The 15,550-nt window shown below is 35.3% G+C and overlaps 1 protein-coding gene across 1 annotated transcript in view; it reads left to right on the top strand.

Moving 5' to 3' along the window:
• Positions 1–4,028: 4,028 nt before the first annotated feature.
• Positions 4,029–15,550, top strand: part of LOC110441463 (short transient receptor potential channel 7-like) — a gene marked incomplete at its 5' end in the record, with an annotated part of 26,353 nt that continues 14,831 nt past the window's right edge. The window contains 5 exons of the mRNA XM_021484617.1: positions 4,029–4,284; positions 9,881–10,020; positions 10,524–10,623; positions 12,029–12,180; positions 13,839–14,002. Of these exons, the coding sequence (XP_021340292.1) occupies positions 4,029–4,284; positions 9,881–10,020; positions 10,524–10,623; positions 12,029–12,180; positions 13,839–14,002 (812 nt within the window). The remainder of the gene's footprint in view (positions 4,285–9,880; positions 10,021–10,523; positions 10,624–12,028; positions 12,181–13,838; positions 14,003–15,550) is intronic.

Raw genomic sequence — 15,550 nt, 5'->3', positions numbered from 1 at the left:
ACCATCTGGAACGTTCTGACATCACATAGAACGTTCTGACATCTTAAAAAACGTTCTGACATCATTTACAGTGTTCTTACACCATATGTAACGTTCTGACACCATATGTAACGTTCCTACATCATATAGCACGTTCTAACATCATATAGAACGTCCTGACGTCACATAGAACGTTCAGACATCCTATACAACGTCCTGACATCATATAGAACGTCCGGACATCATATATAACGTTCCGACATCATTTATAGTGTTCTGACATCATATAGAACGTTCTGACATCCTGGAGAACGTTCTGATATCTATAGAACGTCCTGACATCCTATAGAACGTTCTGACATCATATGGAACGTCATGACATCATATATAACGTTCTGACATCCATAGAACGTTCCGACACCATATAGAACGTTCTGATATCATATAGAACGCCCTGACATCATAAAGAGTGTTCTGACGCCATATAGAATGTTCTGACACCATATTAAACGTTCTGACATCCTATAGAATGTTCTGACATCATATAGAACGTTCTGACATTATATAGAACGTTCTGACACCATTCATAGAACGTTTTGACATCATATAGAGTATTCTGACATCCTATAGAATGTTCTGACATCATATAGAACGTTCTGACATCTTTTAGAATGTTCTGACATCATATAGAGTGTTCTGACACCATATAGAGTGTTTAGACACCATTTAGAACGTTCTGACATCATGTAGAACGTTCTGACACAATATCAAACATTTCGACATCCTATCGAACGTTCTGACATTATATAGAATGTTCTGACATCATATAGAACGTTCTGATATCATATAGAACGCCCTGACATCATAAAGAGTGTTCTGACGCCATATAGAATGTTCTGACACCATATTAAACGTTCTGACATCCTATAGAATGTTCTGACATCATATAGAACGTTCTGACATTATATAGAACGTTCTGACACCATTCATAGAACGTTTTGACATCATATAGAGTATTCTGACATCCTATAGAATGTTCTGACATCATATAGAACGTTCTGACATCATATAGAACGTTCTGACATCATATAGAACGTTATGACATCATATAAAACGTTCTGACATCATATAGAACGTTTTGACATCATATAGAGTATTCTGACATCCTATAGAACGTTCTGACATCATATAGAACGTTCTGACATCTTTTAGAATGTTCTGACATCATATAGAGTGTTCTGACACCATATAGAGTGTTAAGACACCATATAGAACGTTCTGACATCATATAGAACGTTATGACATCCTATAGAACGTTCTGACACAATATCAAACATTCCAACATCCTATCGAACGTTCTGACATCATATAGAACGTTCTGACATCATATAGAACGTTCTGACATCATATAGAACGTTCTGACATCATATAGAACGTTCTGACATCATATAGAACGTTCTGACATCATATAGAACGTTCTGACATCATATAGAACGTTCTGACATCATATAGAACGTTCTGACATCATATAGAACGTTCTGACATCATATAGAACGTTCTGACATCATATATAACGTTCTGACATCATATAAAACGTTCTGACATCTTATAGAACGTTTTGACATCATATAGAACGTTCTGACATCTTATAGAACGTTCTGACATCATATAGAACGTTCTGACATCATATAGAACGTTCTGACATCATATAGAACGTTCTGACATCATATAGAACGTTCTGACATCATATAGAACGTTCTGACATCATATAGAACGTTCTGACATCATATAGAACGTTCTGACATCATATAGAACGTTCTGACATCATATAGAACGTTCTGACATCATATAGAACGTTCTGACATCATATAGAACGTTCTGACATCATATAGAACGTTCTGACATCCTAGAGAACGTTCTGACATTCTATAGAACGTTCTGACATCATATAGAACGTTCTGACATCATATAGAACGTTCTGACATCATATATAACGTTCTGACATCATATAGAACGTTCTGACATCATATAGAACGTTCTGACATCATATAGAACGTTCTGACATCATATAGAACGTTCTGACATCATATAGAACGTTCTGACATCATATAGAACGTTCTGACATCATATAGAACGTTCTGACATCATATAGAACGTTCTGACATCATATAGAACGTTCTTACATCCTATAGAACGTTCTGACACCATATAGAACGTTCTGACATCATATAGAGTGTTCTGACACCATATAGAACGTTCTGACATCCTATAGAACGTTCTGACATCATATAGAATGTCCTGACATCATATAGAACGTTCTGACATCATATAGAACGTTCTGACATCCAATAGAACGTTCTGACACCATATAGAACGTTCTGACATCGTATAGAACGTCCTGACATCCTAGAGAACGTTCTGACATTCTATAGAACGTCCTGACATCATATAGAACGTTCTGACATCCTTAAGAACGTCCTGACATCATATATAACGTCATGACATCATTTAGAACGTTCTGACACCATATAGAACGTTCTGACATCAAAAATAACGTTCTGACATCCTGAAGAACGTTCTGACATCATATGTAACGTTTTGTCATTATATAGATTGTTCTGACATCCTATGGAACGTTCTGACATCCTATAGAACGTTCTGACATCATATAGAACGTTCTGACATCATATATAACGTTATAACATCCTATAGAACCTTCTAAAATCATATAGCACGTCCTGACATCAAATAGAACGTCCTGACATCATATAGAACGTTCTGACATCATATAGAACGTTCTGACATCATATAGAACGTCCTGACATCATATTGAACGTCATGACCTCATATATAGTGTTCTGACATTAAATATAGTGTTCTGTCACCATATAGAGTATTCTGACACCATATAGAACATTCCGACATCCTATCGAACGTTCTCACACCATAAAGAACGTTCTGACATCATATAGAACGTTCTGACATCTTATAGATCGTTCTGACATCATATAGAGTGTTCTGACATCATATAGAATGTTCTGACCTCCTATAGAACGTTCTGACACCATATAGAACGTTCTGACACCATTCATAGAACGTTCTGACACCATATATAACGTTCTGACACCATATAGAACGTTCTGACATCATATAGAGTGTTCTGACACCATACAGAACGTTCTGACATCCTATATAACGTTCTGACACCATATAGAACGTCCTGACATCATATAGAACGTTGTGACTTCATATAGAAAGTTCTGAAATCATATAGAGTGTTTTGACATCATAAAGAACGTTCTGACATCATATAGAATGTTCTTACACCTTATAGAACGTTCTGACCTGCTATAGAACGTTCTGACCTCCTATAGAACGTTCTGACCTCCTATAGAACGTTCTGACATCCTGTAGAACCTTCTGATATCCTATAGAACGTTCTGACATCATAAAGAACGTTCTGACATTATAAAGAACGTTCTGACACCATATAGAACGTCCTAACATCATATAGAACGTTCTGACATCCTAGAGAACGTCATGACATCATATAGAACGTTCTGACATCCTAGAGAACGTTCTGACATCCTTTAGAACGTCCGGACAACATATAGAACATCCTTACATCCTTTAGAACGTTCTGACATCATATAGAATGTTCTTACACCATATAGAGTGTTCTGACACCACATAGAAAGTTCTGACATCATAAAGAACGTTCTAACATCATATAGAACGTTCTGACATCCTATAGAACGTCCTGACATCCTTTAGAACGTTCTGACATCATATATAATGTTCTTACACCATATAGAGTGTTCTGACACCATATAGAACGTCCTGACATCCTATAGAACGTTCTGTCATCATATAGAACGTCCTGACACCATTTAGAACGTCCTGACATCATATAGAACGTTCTGACATCCTAGAGAACGTACTGACATCATATAGAACGATCTGACATCCTAGAGAACGTTCTGACATCCTATAGAACGTCCGGACAACATAAAGAACGTCCTGACATCACTCCCATTTTTATTTCACAGTTTGGACAGTTGATGCGGTACCCATGTGTGAAATTCATTGGACATACGATGTCTTTTGTCACCTTCCTAGTGATGATATTAATATCAAGCATCACTGCCCAGCCAGCGTCACAACATCAAATCAGTGCCTTCAACGATATATTTTCCAAGTACAAGGATTTCCAAGGGGACAATTCTAGCCAATACCCGGAGAATTTTGTAGTGCGCATATCTAAACCGGAAATCATACATCTGATGTTGTCACTATGGATCATAGGTAAGTTGAAATTGGACCAGGTTGTCATGAAATGTTCTTGTATCATTAGAACATAGTACAATGTAATACAGTGCCAGCGTATCTATATGCTTACCTTGCTATTTGGTTCTTCTTGATTCGTTCATTGCTGTTTTGAGTACAAATGGTAAAACGAAGAGCGTTTCAATCATTTTGCAATTGTGTTATATTCTGATCTTTTATTTGGGTGCATTGTAATACAATTAATTGTATAGTCATGAATAGGCAATATGTTTGACGTCATGAAATTATGATGTCATATTGAAGACGTAAGAACTGGTGCCGATGAAGACTTGACAGGAATTAAAGAAAACCTGCTTTTGCAAATATTAAGAAACATAAATACTACTATGTTAAAGAGAATCTTGAACTTGCATCCTTCCTAAACTGTTATAAATATTTAATAGCTAGACATTTCATACATGTCTGACGTTATGATCCCTGTTTGTGTTGATGAAGAAGACAATTACGTAGCACGGGGTTGCTTTGATAAGCGCAGAATAATGGCGTTTTACAGATACCGGGACCAATACATACCTTCATAGAACGTTAATGTAACTCACACACAAACCTCAACATCAACACATACACAACATATACTGAAACTGAAGCAATTGGCTTTTGGTAATTGTTTGGTCTTCAGTTTTAACCCAATTCAGCTGTAGCGAAGTATATTTGTCAGAAATGTATTCCATATATATATTACACCGCTTGCACGTGTTGAAATAAGATGCAATGAATGGCCCCAGACACCTTTGGACGAATCTAAAGTAATGTACGGCTTTACCGTCTTCAATTCGTACAATCCTTTAATCAAATGTCGGGAAAAATGCTGAGATAACACTACTGCTACAAACGTTTCCAATACAACTTTGGCATGTGGTGTCTCGTCAAATATATCATCATGTCATCGAACACAACGGACTTCTAACATTTCTATTTTTAATCATTTTTGTTCTGATTCTCTTTATCAATCTCCGAGACAAATCAGAGTCGATAGCGATCTGGTATTCCACGTCTATATACGGTTCGCCAATCGGATGTTGCAACCAAATTCCCTCTGCCTTCCTAATTACATAGTGTTACTCCAGGCCAAAGCTAGACGCTGCCTCGTCATATGATAAAACGAAATGACACGAAACAGAGGGAAGGGAATTAATTATACTCTGTCCGACGGATTTTCTATCGCCGTAGTTTTGTTCAATGCACATGAGTCACGATCACTTAGAATCTGACTCATCGCAATCTGTCTTGGCTGCAGGAGCACATGTCATTATGAGTATATCTTTCTATATCCATATGCGTGCTAAAAGGGAATGCCTATTTAATAATAGTAAAGGAACATATGTTTTATTTATTTAGCACTTGAAATATGTACATGTACTCTGCTAATGTCATTGCTATCAACAACTGCAGCTTAAAGTACACCAAGTAGCATTCATGAATAAAACAAGTGCTAAAGAAACGGTTGTACTAATGTATATAACGATCTGAAAATGTTTAATCTTGACGTAATTATTATTTGGATCGTGTATAAATATGTTGACAGAGAATTAATAGCGTGATGCATATAACTTGTTTACATTATTTTGCCAAACCGGGTCGGGCGGATCTAATTACATCAGATATTACATATTATATCAGGTGTAGTGTGACACCGGGCGGATCTAGTTACATGATATATCACATCTTATACCAGGTGTAGTGTGACACCGGGTGGATTTAGTTACATTGTATATTATATCTTATATCAGATGTATTGTGACACCGGGTTGATCTAATTACATTATAAATTATATCTTATATCAGGTGTAGTTTGACACCGGGTGGATCTAATTACGTTATGTATATAATCTTATATCAGGTGTAGTGTGACACCGGGTGGATCTAATTACATTTTATATTATATCTTATATCAGGTGTAGTGTGACACCGGGTGGATCTAATTACGTTATATAGGATATCTTATATACCAGGTGTAGTGTGACACCGAGTGGATCTAATTACATTTGATATTATATCTTATATCAGGTGTAGTGTGACATCTAGTGGATATAATTACATTTGATATTATATCTTATATCAGGTGTAGTGTGACACCGGGTGTATCTAATTACATTATATATTTTATCTTATATCAGGTGTAGTGTGACACCGGGTGGATCTAGTTATATTCTATAGTATATCTTATATCAGGTGTAGTGTGACACCGGGTGGATATAATTACATTTGATATTATATCTTATATCAGGTGTAGTGTGACCCCGGGTGTATCTAATTACATTATATATTTTATCTTATATCAGGTGTAGTGTGACACCGGGTGGATTCAATTACATTTTATATTATATCTTATATCAGGTGTAGTGTGACACCGGGTGGATTCAATAACATTTTATATTATATCTTATATCAGCTGTAGTGTGACACCGTGTGGATCTAATTACGTTATATAGTATATCTTATATCAGGTGTAGTGTGACATCTAGTGGATCTAATTACATTATATAATATATCTTATATCAGGTGTAGTGTGACACCGGGTGTATCAAGTTACATTATATATATAATCTTATATCAGGTGTAGCGTGACACCGGGTGTATGTATTTACGTGATAAAAGGTCCGTTAAATATTTGTTGACAAGTAAGTTGTTTGTTGACATGTGTGTTGTTTGTTGACATATATGTTGTTTATTGACAGGTATGTTGTTTTTTGACAGATATATTGTTTGTTGACAGATGTGTTGTTTGTTGACAGGTGTGTTGTTTGTTGACAGGTATGTTGTTTGTTGACAGGTATGTTGTTTTTTGACAGATATATTGTTTTTTGACAGATATGTTGTTTGTTGACAGGTGTGCTGTTTGTTGACAGGTTGTTGTTTGCTGACAGATATGTTGTTTGTTGACAGGTAAGTTGTTTGTTGACAGGTTTGATGTCTGTTGACAGATGTGTTGTTGTTGACAGGTTTGATGTCTGTTGACAGATGTGTTGTTGTTGACAGGTGTGTTGTCTGTTGACATGTGTGTTGTCTGTTGACATGTGTTGTCTGTTGACATGTATGTTGTCTGTTGACAAGTGTGTTGTTTGTTGACAGGTGTGCTGTTTGTTGACAGGTATGCTATTTGTTGAAAGGTGTGTTGTTTGTTGACATGTGTGCTGATTGTTGACAGATGTGTTGTTTGTTGACAGGTATGTTGTTTGTTGACAGGTATGTTGTTTGTTGACAGGTATGTTATTTGTTGACAGGTTTGCTGTTTGTTGACAGGTATGTTGTTTGTTGACAGGTTTGTTGTTTGTTGACAGATGTGTTGTTTGTTGACAGGATTGTTGTTTGTTGACAGGTGTGTTGTTTGTTGACAGGTATGTTGTTTGTTAAGAAGTATGTTATTTGTTGACAGGTATGCTTTTCGTTGACAGGTGTGTTGTTTGTACATGTTTGTTGTTTGTTGACAGGTTTGTTGTTTGTTGACATGTTTGTTGTTTGTTGACAGGTTTGTTGATTGTTGACATGTTTGTTGTTTGTTGACAGGTTTGTTGTTTGTTGACATGTTTGTTGTTTGTTGACAGATGTGTTGTTTGTTGACAGGTTTTTTGTTTGTTGACAGGTATGTTTTTTGTTAAGAAGTATGTTATTTGTTGACAGGTATGTTAATTGTTTACAGGTATTTCTTTGTTGACAGGTATGTTGTTTGTTGACAGGTTTGTTGTTTATTGACAGATGTGTTGTTTGTTGACAGGTACGTTAATTGTTGACAGGTATGTTGTTTGTTGACAGGTGTGTTGTTTGTTGACAGGTACGTTAATTGTTGACAGGTGTGTTATTTGTTGACAGGTGTGTTGTTTGTTGACAGATTTGTTGTTTGTTGACAGGTATGTTGTTTGTTGACAGGTATGTTGTTTGTTAAGAAGTATGTTATTTGTTGACAGGTTTGTTGTTTGTTGACAGGTGTGTTGATTGTTGACAGGTATGTCGTTTGTTGACAGGTATGTTGTTTGTTGACAGGTAAGTTATTTGTTGACAGGAGTGCTGTTTGTTGACAGGTATGTTGTTTTTGGCTGACATATATGTTGTTTATTGACAGGTTAGTTGTTTGTTCACAGGTTTGATGTCTGTTGACAGGTGTGTTGTTGTTGACATGTATGTTGTCTGTTGACATGTGTGCTGTTTGTTGACAGGTATGTTGTTTGACAGGTGTGTTGTTTGTTGACAGGTAAGTTATTTGTTGACAGGTATATTGTTTGTTGACATGTGTGTTGATTGTTGACAGATGTGCTGTTTGTTGACAGGTATGTTATTTGTTGACAGGTTTGTTGACAGGTATGTTGTTTGTTGACAGGTTTGTTGTTTATTGACAGATGTATTATTTGTTGACAGGTTTGTTGACAGGTTTGTTGTTTGTTGACAGGTGTGTTGTTTGTTGACAGGTATGTTGTTTGTTGACAGGTTTGTTGTTTGTTGACAGGTTTGTTGTTAGTTGACAGTTTTGTTGTTTGTTGACAGGTTTGTTGTTTGTTGACAGGTATGTTGTTTGTTGACAGGTTTGTTTGTTGACAGGTATGTTTTTCGTTGACAGGTTTGTTGTTTGTTGACAGGCTTGTTGTTTGTTGACAGGTATGTTGTTTGTTGACATGTGTGTTGTTTGTTGACATGTGTGTTGATTGTTGACAGATGTGTTGTTTGTTGGCAAGTATGTTATTTGTTGACAGGTTTGTTGTTTGTTGACAGGTGTGTTGATTGTTGACAGGTATGTCGTTTGTTGACAGGTATGTTGTTTGTTGACAGGTTTGTTTGTTGACAGGGATGTTTTTCGTTGACAGGTTTGTTGTTTGTTGACAGGCTTGTTGTTTGTTGACAGGTATGTTGTTTGTTGACAGGTTTGTTGTTTGTTGACAGGTTTGTTGTTAGTTGACAGTTTTGTTGTTTGTTGACAGTTTTGTTGTTTGTTGACAGGTATGTTATTTGCTGACAGGTTTGTTGTTTGTTGACAGGTATGTGGTTTGTTGACAGGTACTTTTTTTGTTGACAGGTATGTTTTTCGTTGACGGGTTTGTTGTTTGTTGACAGGTATGTTGTTTGTTGACAGGTGTGCTTTTTGTTGACAGGTTTGTTGTTTGTTGACAGGTACGTTTTTTGTTGACAGGTATATTTTTCGTTGACAGGTTTGTTGTTTGTTGACAGGTATGTTGTTTGTTGACAGGTTTGTTAATTGTTGACAGGTGTGTTTGTTTGTTGACATATGTGCTTTTTGTTGACACGTTTGTTGTTTGTTGAAAGGTATGTTGTTTGTTGACAGGTATGTTGTTTGTTCACAGGTGTGCTTTTTGTAGACAGGTTTGTTGTTTGTTGACAGGTATGTTGTTTGTTGACAGGTTTGTTGTTTGTTGACAGGTATGTTGTTTGTTGACAGGTATGTTGTTTGTTGACAGGATTGTTTGTTGACAGGTATGTTTTTCGTTGACAGGTTGGTTGTTTGTTGACAGGTTTGTTGTTTGTTGACAGGTACGTTTTTTGTTGACAGGTATATCTTTCGTTGACAGGTTTGTTGTTTGTTGACAGGTATGTTGTTTGTTAACAGGTATGTTGTGGCAGGAGGTGAAGCAGGTTTACAGTGCTGGTATCTATGACTATTTTGACTCTCTATACAACTACTTAGACGTGGCGGTTCTGACTCTTTACATCACCTCATTTACGCTTCGCTACACCACAATAATGAAGGTGAGTCACATGAGAGCAAAATCTGGGAGATGTGATGCACTATGAAACATCAATCATTCAGATATTTGTATGTATGCTTCTGCTTGACCCCAATCAATACTATACCCATGAGGTTGTGCTTAACAAACAAAACAACAAATATTTCATATTAAGTCTATGGCGTTATTTATATAATCTCTTTAAGAAATTCTCTGAAATGCGTGAACAAGTTTTCTAAAAAATAAATCATGATTTTTTACAAAAGTATCAAGATATTTCCGTTACTTTTTGTGATAATAAATCATTCGTAAATTGAACATATGCATCCATGTGTATTTTATTTTGTTTCAATGAGACGTTTGGTATAAGTCTGTTGTTCCTGTTGCATCCTCTTTACTGCATAGCTTTAATCTAATTTCTATAACGTTTATAACGTCATCAATACACGAGACCCATTAATATGCCGTCGACGTAACGTTGTTCTGCTGAATCTAGAAACTACATGTACCCTTTATCTATTACAGGTCAACATGGCTCTAAGTTTCTTTAGCAACTCGGCATCATGGGAAGAGCTGGCTAACAAGACAAGCATGGCTAACTCACAGATGTACTGGCTAATTGCTGGTTTGTCTTTACACTCTTGACCAAAAACTTAATTTCAGAATATCAATAATCAAGAAACCCTTGCAAATCGAAGCAACTAACAGTAATTGTAAATTGCTTAATGAACTGAAGAAGTTATTTTCGCGATTGTGTATGAAATAACCTTTTTGGATATATATATATATATATACTATTTTCTGAATAAAAAGAAATGGTAAATACTGATTAAGCATGCACCAATGTCGCTAAAACTGACAATAATGGCAAGCTCAAAAATTATGATCGGTCGCCTGTTTATGATCAGCTATCTACTGCTCCATAAAACCCGGGTATTTGTCGCCATAATTTGGCGACAGCGATTGTTTAACTTTTACATATTTTTCAGAGAAAACGTTTATACCTTTGTTTCAGTTGATTCATTTCTCACTCAATTGACCAGATGTTATGTCTAAACTCCACACATTATACATAGATACTAAATACTTGTATTCGATTGAGATGCTGTCGATTGCTTACATCGACAGCCATCTTGCCTTCATCAAAAGGGTGTACCAACCAATCAAAATCACTTCCGGTTAATTTGATTAAATGTAAACATTATAAATATGTGCTACGTGGTGATTTTGTTAAGCAGACACACATTTGTTTAACACGTTGGAGTTATGTATATTTATTATGTCAATTAGTTATTTCAATATAACTCTGATATTTCCAGAACTAGCAATTCTGAACATCATAATTATAAAAACAATTCGAGTGCGAAGAAAAGGTAAACTGGTATGCGTGGTTTTGTTGTCAACAAGTCGAATTGCCGGAAGCAATTCTATTGGTTCATACTTATTGCTGTACGCAAGATGGTTGTCGGTGTGAGCAGTCGAAAGCATCTAAATTGAATAAAACGATGTAGTGTCCGTAAAATTTAACGAGTACGGACATGACATCTAGTGAAGTGAGTGAGAAATGAATCAACTGAAATATAGGTAGACATATTTTCTCTAACAAACAAGTACAAGTCAAACAATCACTGCCGCCAGATTTGTATGACAAATCCCTGTGTTTTATAGAGCAGTCGATAGTCAACACGCGACCCATCAGAATGTTCGAGTCTGTGATTATGATCAGTTTAGCGGACTAGTAAGCACTTATCTACAAAATGTTATTAGTCGATGCAGAAAGCCAGACAGACTATTATATGATAGTTCTGTGTAGTGTGTAATTTACTGACAAACATGTAACATCATGTCGTTAATTGCATATTTATTTGTTTTGAAATGTTTTGCTTATTTCGCCTTTATTTGATCAGCAGGAAGACATGCTCTTGTAAATGTTTCGACACACTATTATATGCATAATCTTCTCTTCTCAAGAGAATATTCTTTGCATTATTGATATAACAAATTTACATTGTTTACACTGTGAATTTCAGACCGATCATACTGGAGCGCATGGGATCCCCATAACATCGCGGAGGGACTGTTTGCTCTAGCGAACGTGATCAGTTTTACGAGAGTGTCTTATGTACTTCCGGCCAACGAACTGTTTGGACCTATGCAGATTTCTCTGGCTAAAATGATATCGGTACGTATGTATTTTTAATATAACCCTGGCAAACCAAATATAAGTACTGTTTTATAGCTGTCTCCAGCGACTGGGTTTATCTTTTAAGATAGTTTGTTTTCTGTGAAAGGAAACACATTTCGTGACGTCAGAACTACATACCTCATGTTGCTATATTAAACTCATTATCGAAAATGCGTTTCGTAGACCAATTTACATATCACGATACAGACATTATGGCATGCTCTAGGCTAAACAATATTGAACAAACAACCTGGGTATCACATGAAGAAATTAGCATCCATGCATGTTCATCAGTTTTCATGTGAAATTAGACAATTTATCTATGAAATATAAATGATCCAATTAATTATGTTTCTTAACGTAAGAACATTAATACACTCTATGCGGTGCATAATTATTTCCTATTAGAACTTCATGCAGTCGACTTATTTAACATCGTCTAAACATAAACTACAACTTTTTCAATACTTGCATTTTTTAGGTCACCTGAGTAAAAGTCTCAAGTGACCTATTGCGATCGCCTTTTGTACGGCGTCGTGCGTCGTCCGTCGTGCGTCGTTCGTCCGTAAACAATTTACATTTTCGACTTCTGTTCCAAAACCCCTGAACCAATTTCAATGAAATTTTGCAGAAACCTTTCATGGCCAAAGGTCAACCATACATGTGAATTATATGGTCCCCAGCCCCCAGGGGCTTGAGGGGCGGGGCCAAAAAGGGTCAAATTGACTAAAATTTCCAAAATCTTCTACTCAAGATCCAGATATGGTAGAATCAAATACTCTTCATAGATGGAAGGGTCTTAAGGAGCTTTACCAAAATAGTGAATTTCATGACCCTGGGGTTTCACGTTTCTCCCTGGGGAGGGGGTAAACTTTATAATAGTTTATATAGGGAAATCACATTTTGGACAAACATTTGTTTGATTTCCATTGGAATTAATTCAAACATGGTTAGCATTATCAGTATTGGATAGCAGTTTGATGGTATGCACAAATCATCCCTGACCGACCCACAGGGGCTGACGGGTGGGGCCAAAAATGGTTGATTTGACTGGAATTTCAAAAATCTTCTCCTCAAGACCCAGATATGGTAGAATGAAATACTCTTCATAGATGGAAGGGTCTCAAGATGCTTTACCAAAATTGTGAATTTCATGACCCTGGGGAGGGGGTAAACTTTACTATCGTTTAATTGTGAATTATATGGTCCCCAGCCCACAGGGGCCTGAGGGGTGTGGCCAAAAAGGGTCAAATTGACTTAATTTTCCAAATCTTCTTCTCAAGATCCAGATATGGTAGAATCAAATACTCTTCATAGATGGAAGGGTCTTAAGGTGCTTTACCAAAATTCAGCTGACTGACAGAACCACTATTTGTACAAAGTACATACATGTATACTACCCAGATCTTTCACACTACTTTTGCATTACATGTAGTTAAAGTTACCTTTGTTGTAAAATAATTTCTTTTTCATTTGGCAACATCGATAACATCAGTTTTTACATAAATCAGGTGACCGTTAAGGTCCATGGGCCTCTTGTTTTATTTCTTACATTCGTTTAAAAATAATTCGAAATGTTTTTATAATATTTTTATTATGTAGTTCTATTTATGTAAGGAGATACATCATATGGTAATTAAACTAATTTATTACAGGATATTCTCAAATTCGGAGTGATCTTCATGGTGGTTTTCCTTGCCTTCATGGTGGGCCTACACAACCTGTACTGGTACTATCCACAGGAGATGAGGAACCACGTCAAGTTTATGAATAATACAGTCAACACTCAGGACACTCCCGCTGGTAAATACTTTGGCATGTAAGTATAGAAGCGGTATTGTTTTAATTTTTACTATATGGTTAATGTAGAAATCAAGGCACTAGCCATGTACAGTTTAGCGATTATGATATGAAGATAAAATCGATACTGCATTTGACTGTGATTTACATAGAACATAACATGCACCTTGCAATCAAGCTGGTCACATAGTGAATTAATGATTAAGTAATGCTAATGTACATACAGGTAATGATAATGTAAACATACAAGCAATGATAATGTTAACATTATCATTGCTTGTATGTTAACATTATCATTATTTGTATGTTAACATTATCATTGCTTGTATGCTAACATTATCATTGCTTGTATGTTTAGAACATAACATGCACCTTGCAACCAAGCTGGTCACATAGTGAATTAATGATTAAGTAATGCTAATGTACATCCAGGTAATGATAATGTAAACATGCAAGCAATGATAATGTAAACATTTAAGCAATGATAATGTAAACATGCAAGCAATGATAATGTAAACATTTAAGCAATGATAATGTGAACATTCAAGTAATGATAATGCAAACATACAAGTACATGTAATGATATTGTAACCATACAAGCAATGATAGTGTAAACATACAAGTTATGATAATGTACACATCCAAGGAATGATAATGTAAACATACAAGTACATGTAATGATAATGTAACCATACAAGCAATGATAATGTTAACATACAAGCAATGATAATGTTAACATACAAGTAATGATAATGTAACCATACAAGCAATGATAATGTAAACATACAAGTTATGATAATGTAAACATACAAGGAATGATAATGTAAACATACAAGCAATGATAATGTAAACATTCAAGTAATGATAATGTAAACATACAGGTACATGTAAGGATAATGTAAACATACAAGCAATGATAATGTAAACATACAGGTAATGATAATGTAAACATTCAAGTAATGATAATGTAAACATACAGGTACATGTAAGGATAATGTAAACATACAAGCAATGATAATGTAAACATTCAAGTAATGATAATGTAAACATACAGGTACATGTAAGGATAATGTAAACATACAAGCAATGATAATGTAAACATACAAGCAATGATACTGTAAACATACAGGTAATGATAATGTAAACATACAGGTAATGATAATGTAAACATTCAAGTAATGATAATGTAAATATACAGGTAATGATAATGTAAAAATTCAAGTAATGATAATGTAAACATACAAGCAATGATAATGTAAACATACAGGTAATGATAATGTAAACATTCAAGTAATGTTACTGTAAACATACAAGCAATGATAATGTTAACATACAAGTAATGATAATGTAAACATACAAGTCATGATAATGTAAACATACAAGCAATGATAATGTAAACATTCAAGTAATGTTACTGTAAACATACAAGTAATGATAATGTAAACATACAAGCAATGATAATGTAAACATACAGGTAATGATAATGTAAACATACAAGCAATGATAATGTAAACATTCAAGTAATGTTACTGTAAACATACAAGTAATGATAATGTAAACATACAAG

Source organism: Mizuhopecten yessoensis, unplaced genomic scaffold (genome assembly GCF_002113885.1).
Source record: "Mizuhopecten yessoensis strain PY_sf001 unplaced genomic scaffold, ASM211388v2 scaffold715975, whole genome shotgun sequence".
Lineage (NCBI taxonomy): Eukaryota > Metazoa > Mollusca > Bivalvia > Pectinida > Pectinidae > Mizuhopecten > Mizuhopecten yessoensis.
This window is presented reverse-complemented; position numbering and strand designations above follow the sequence as displayed.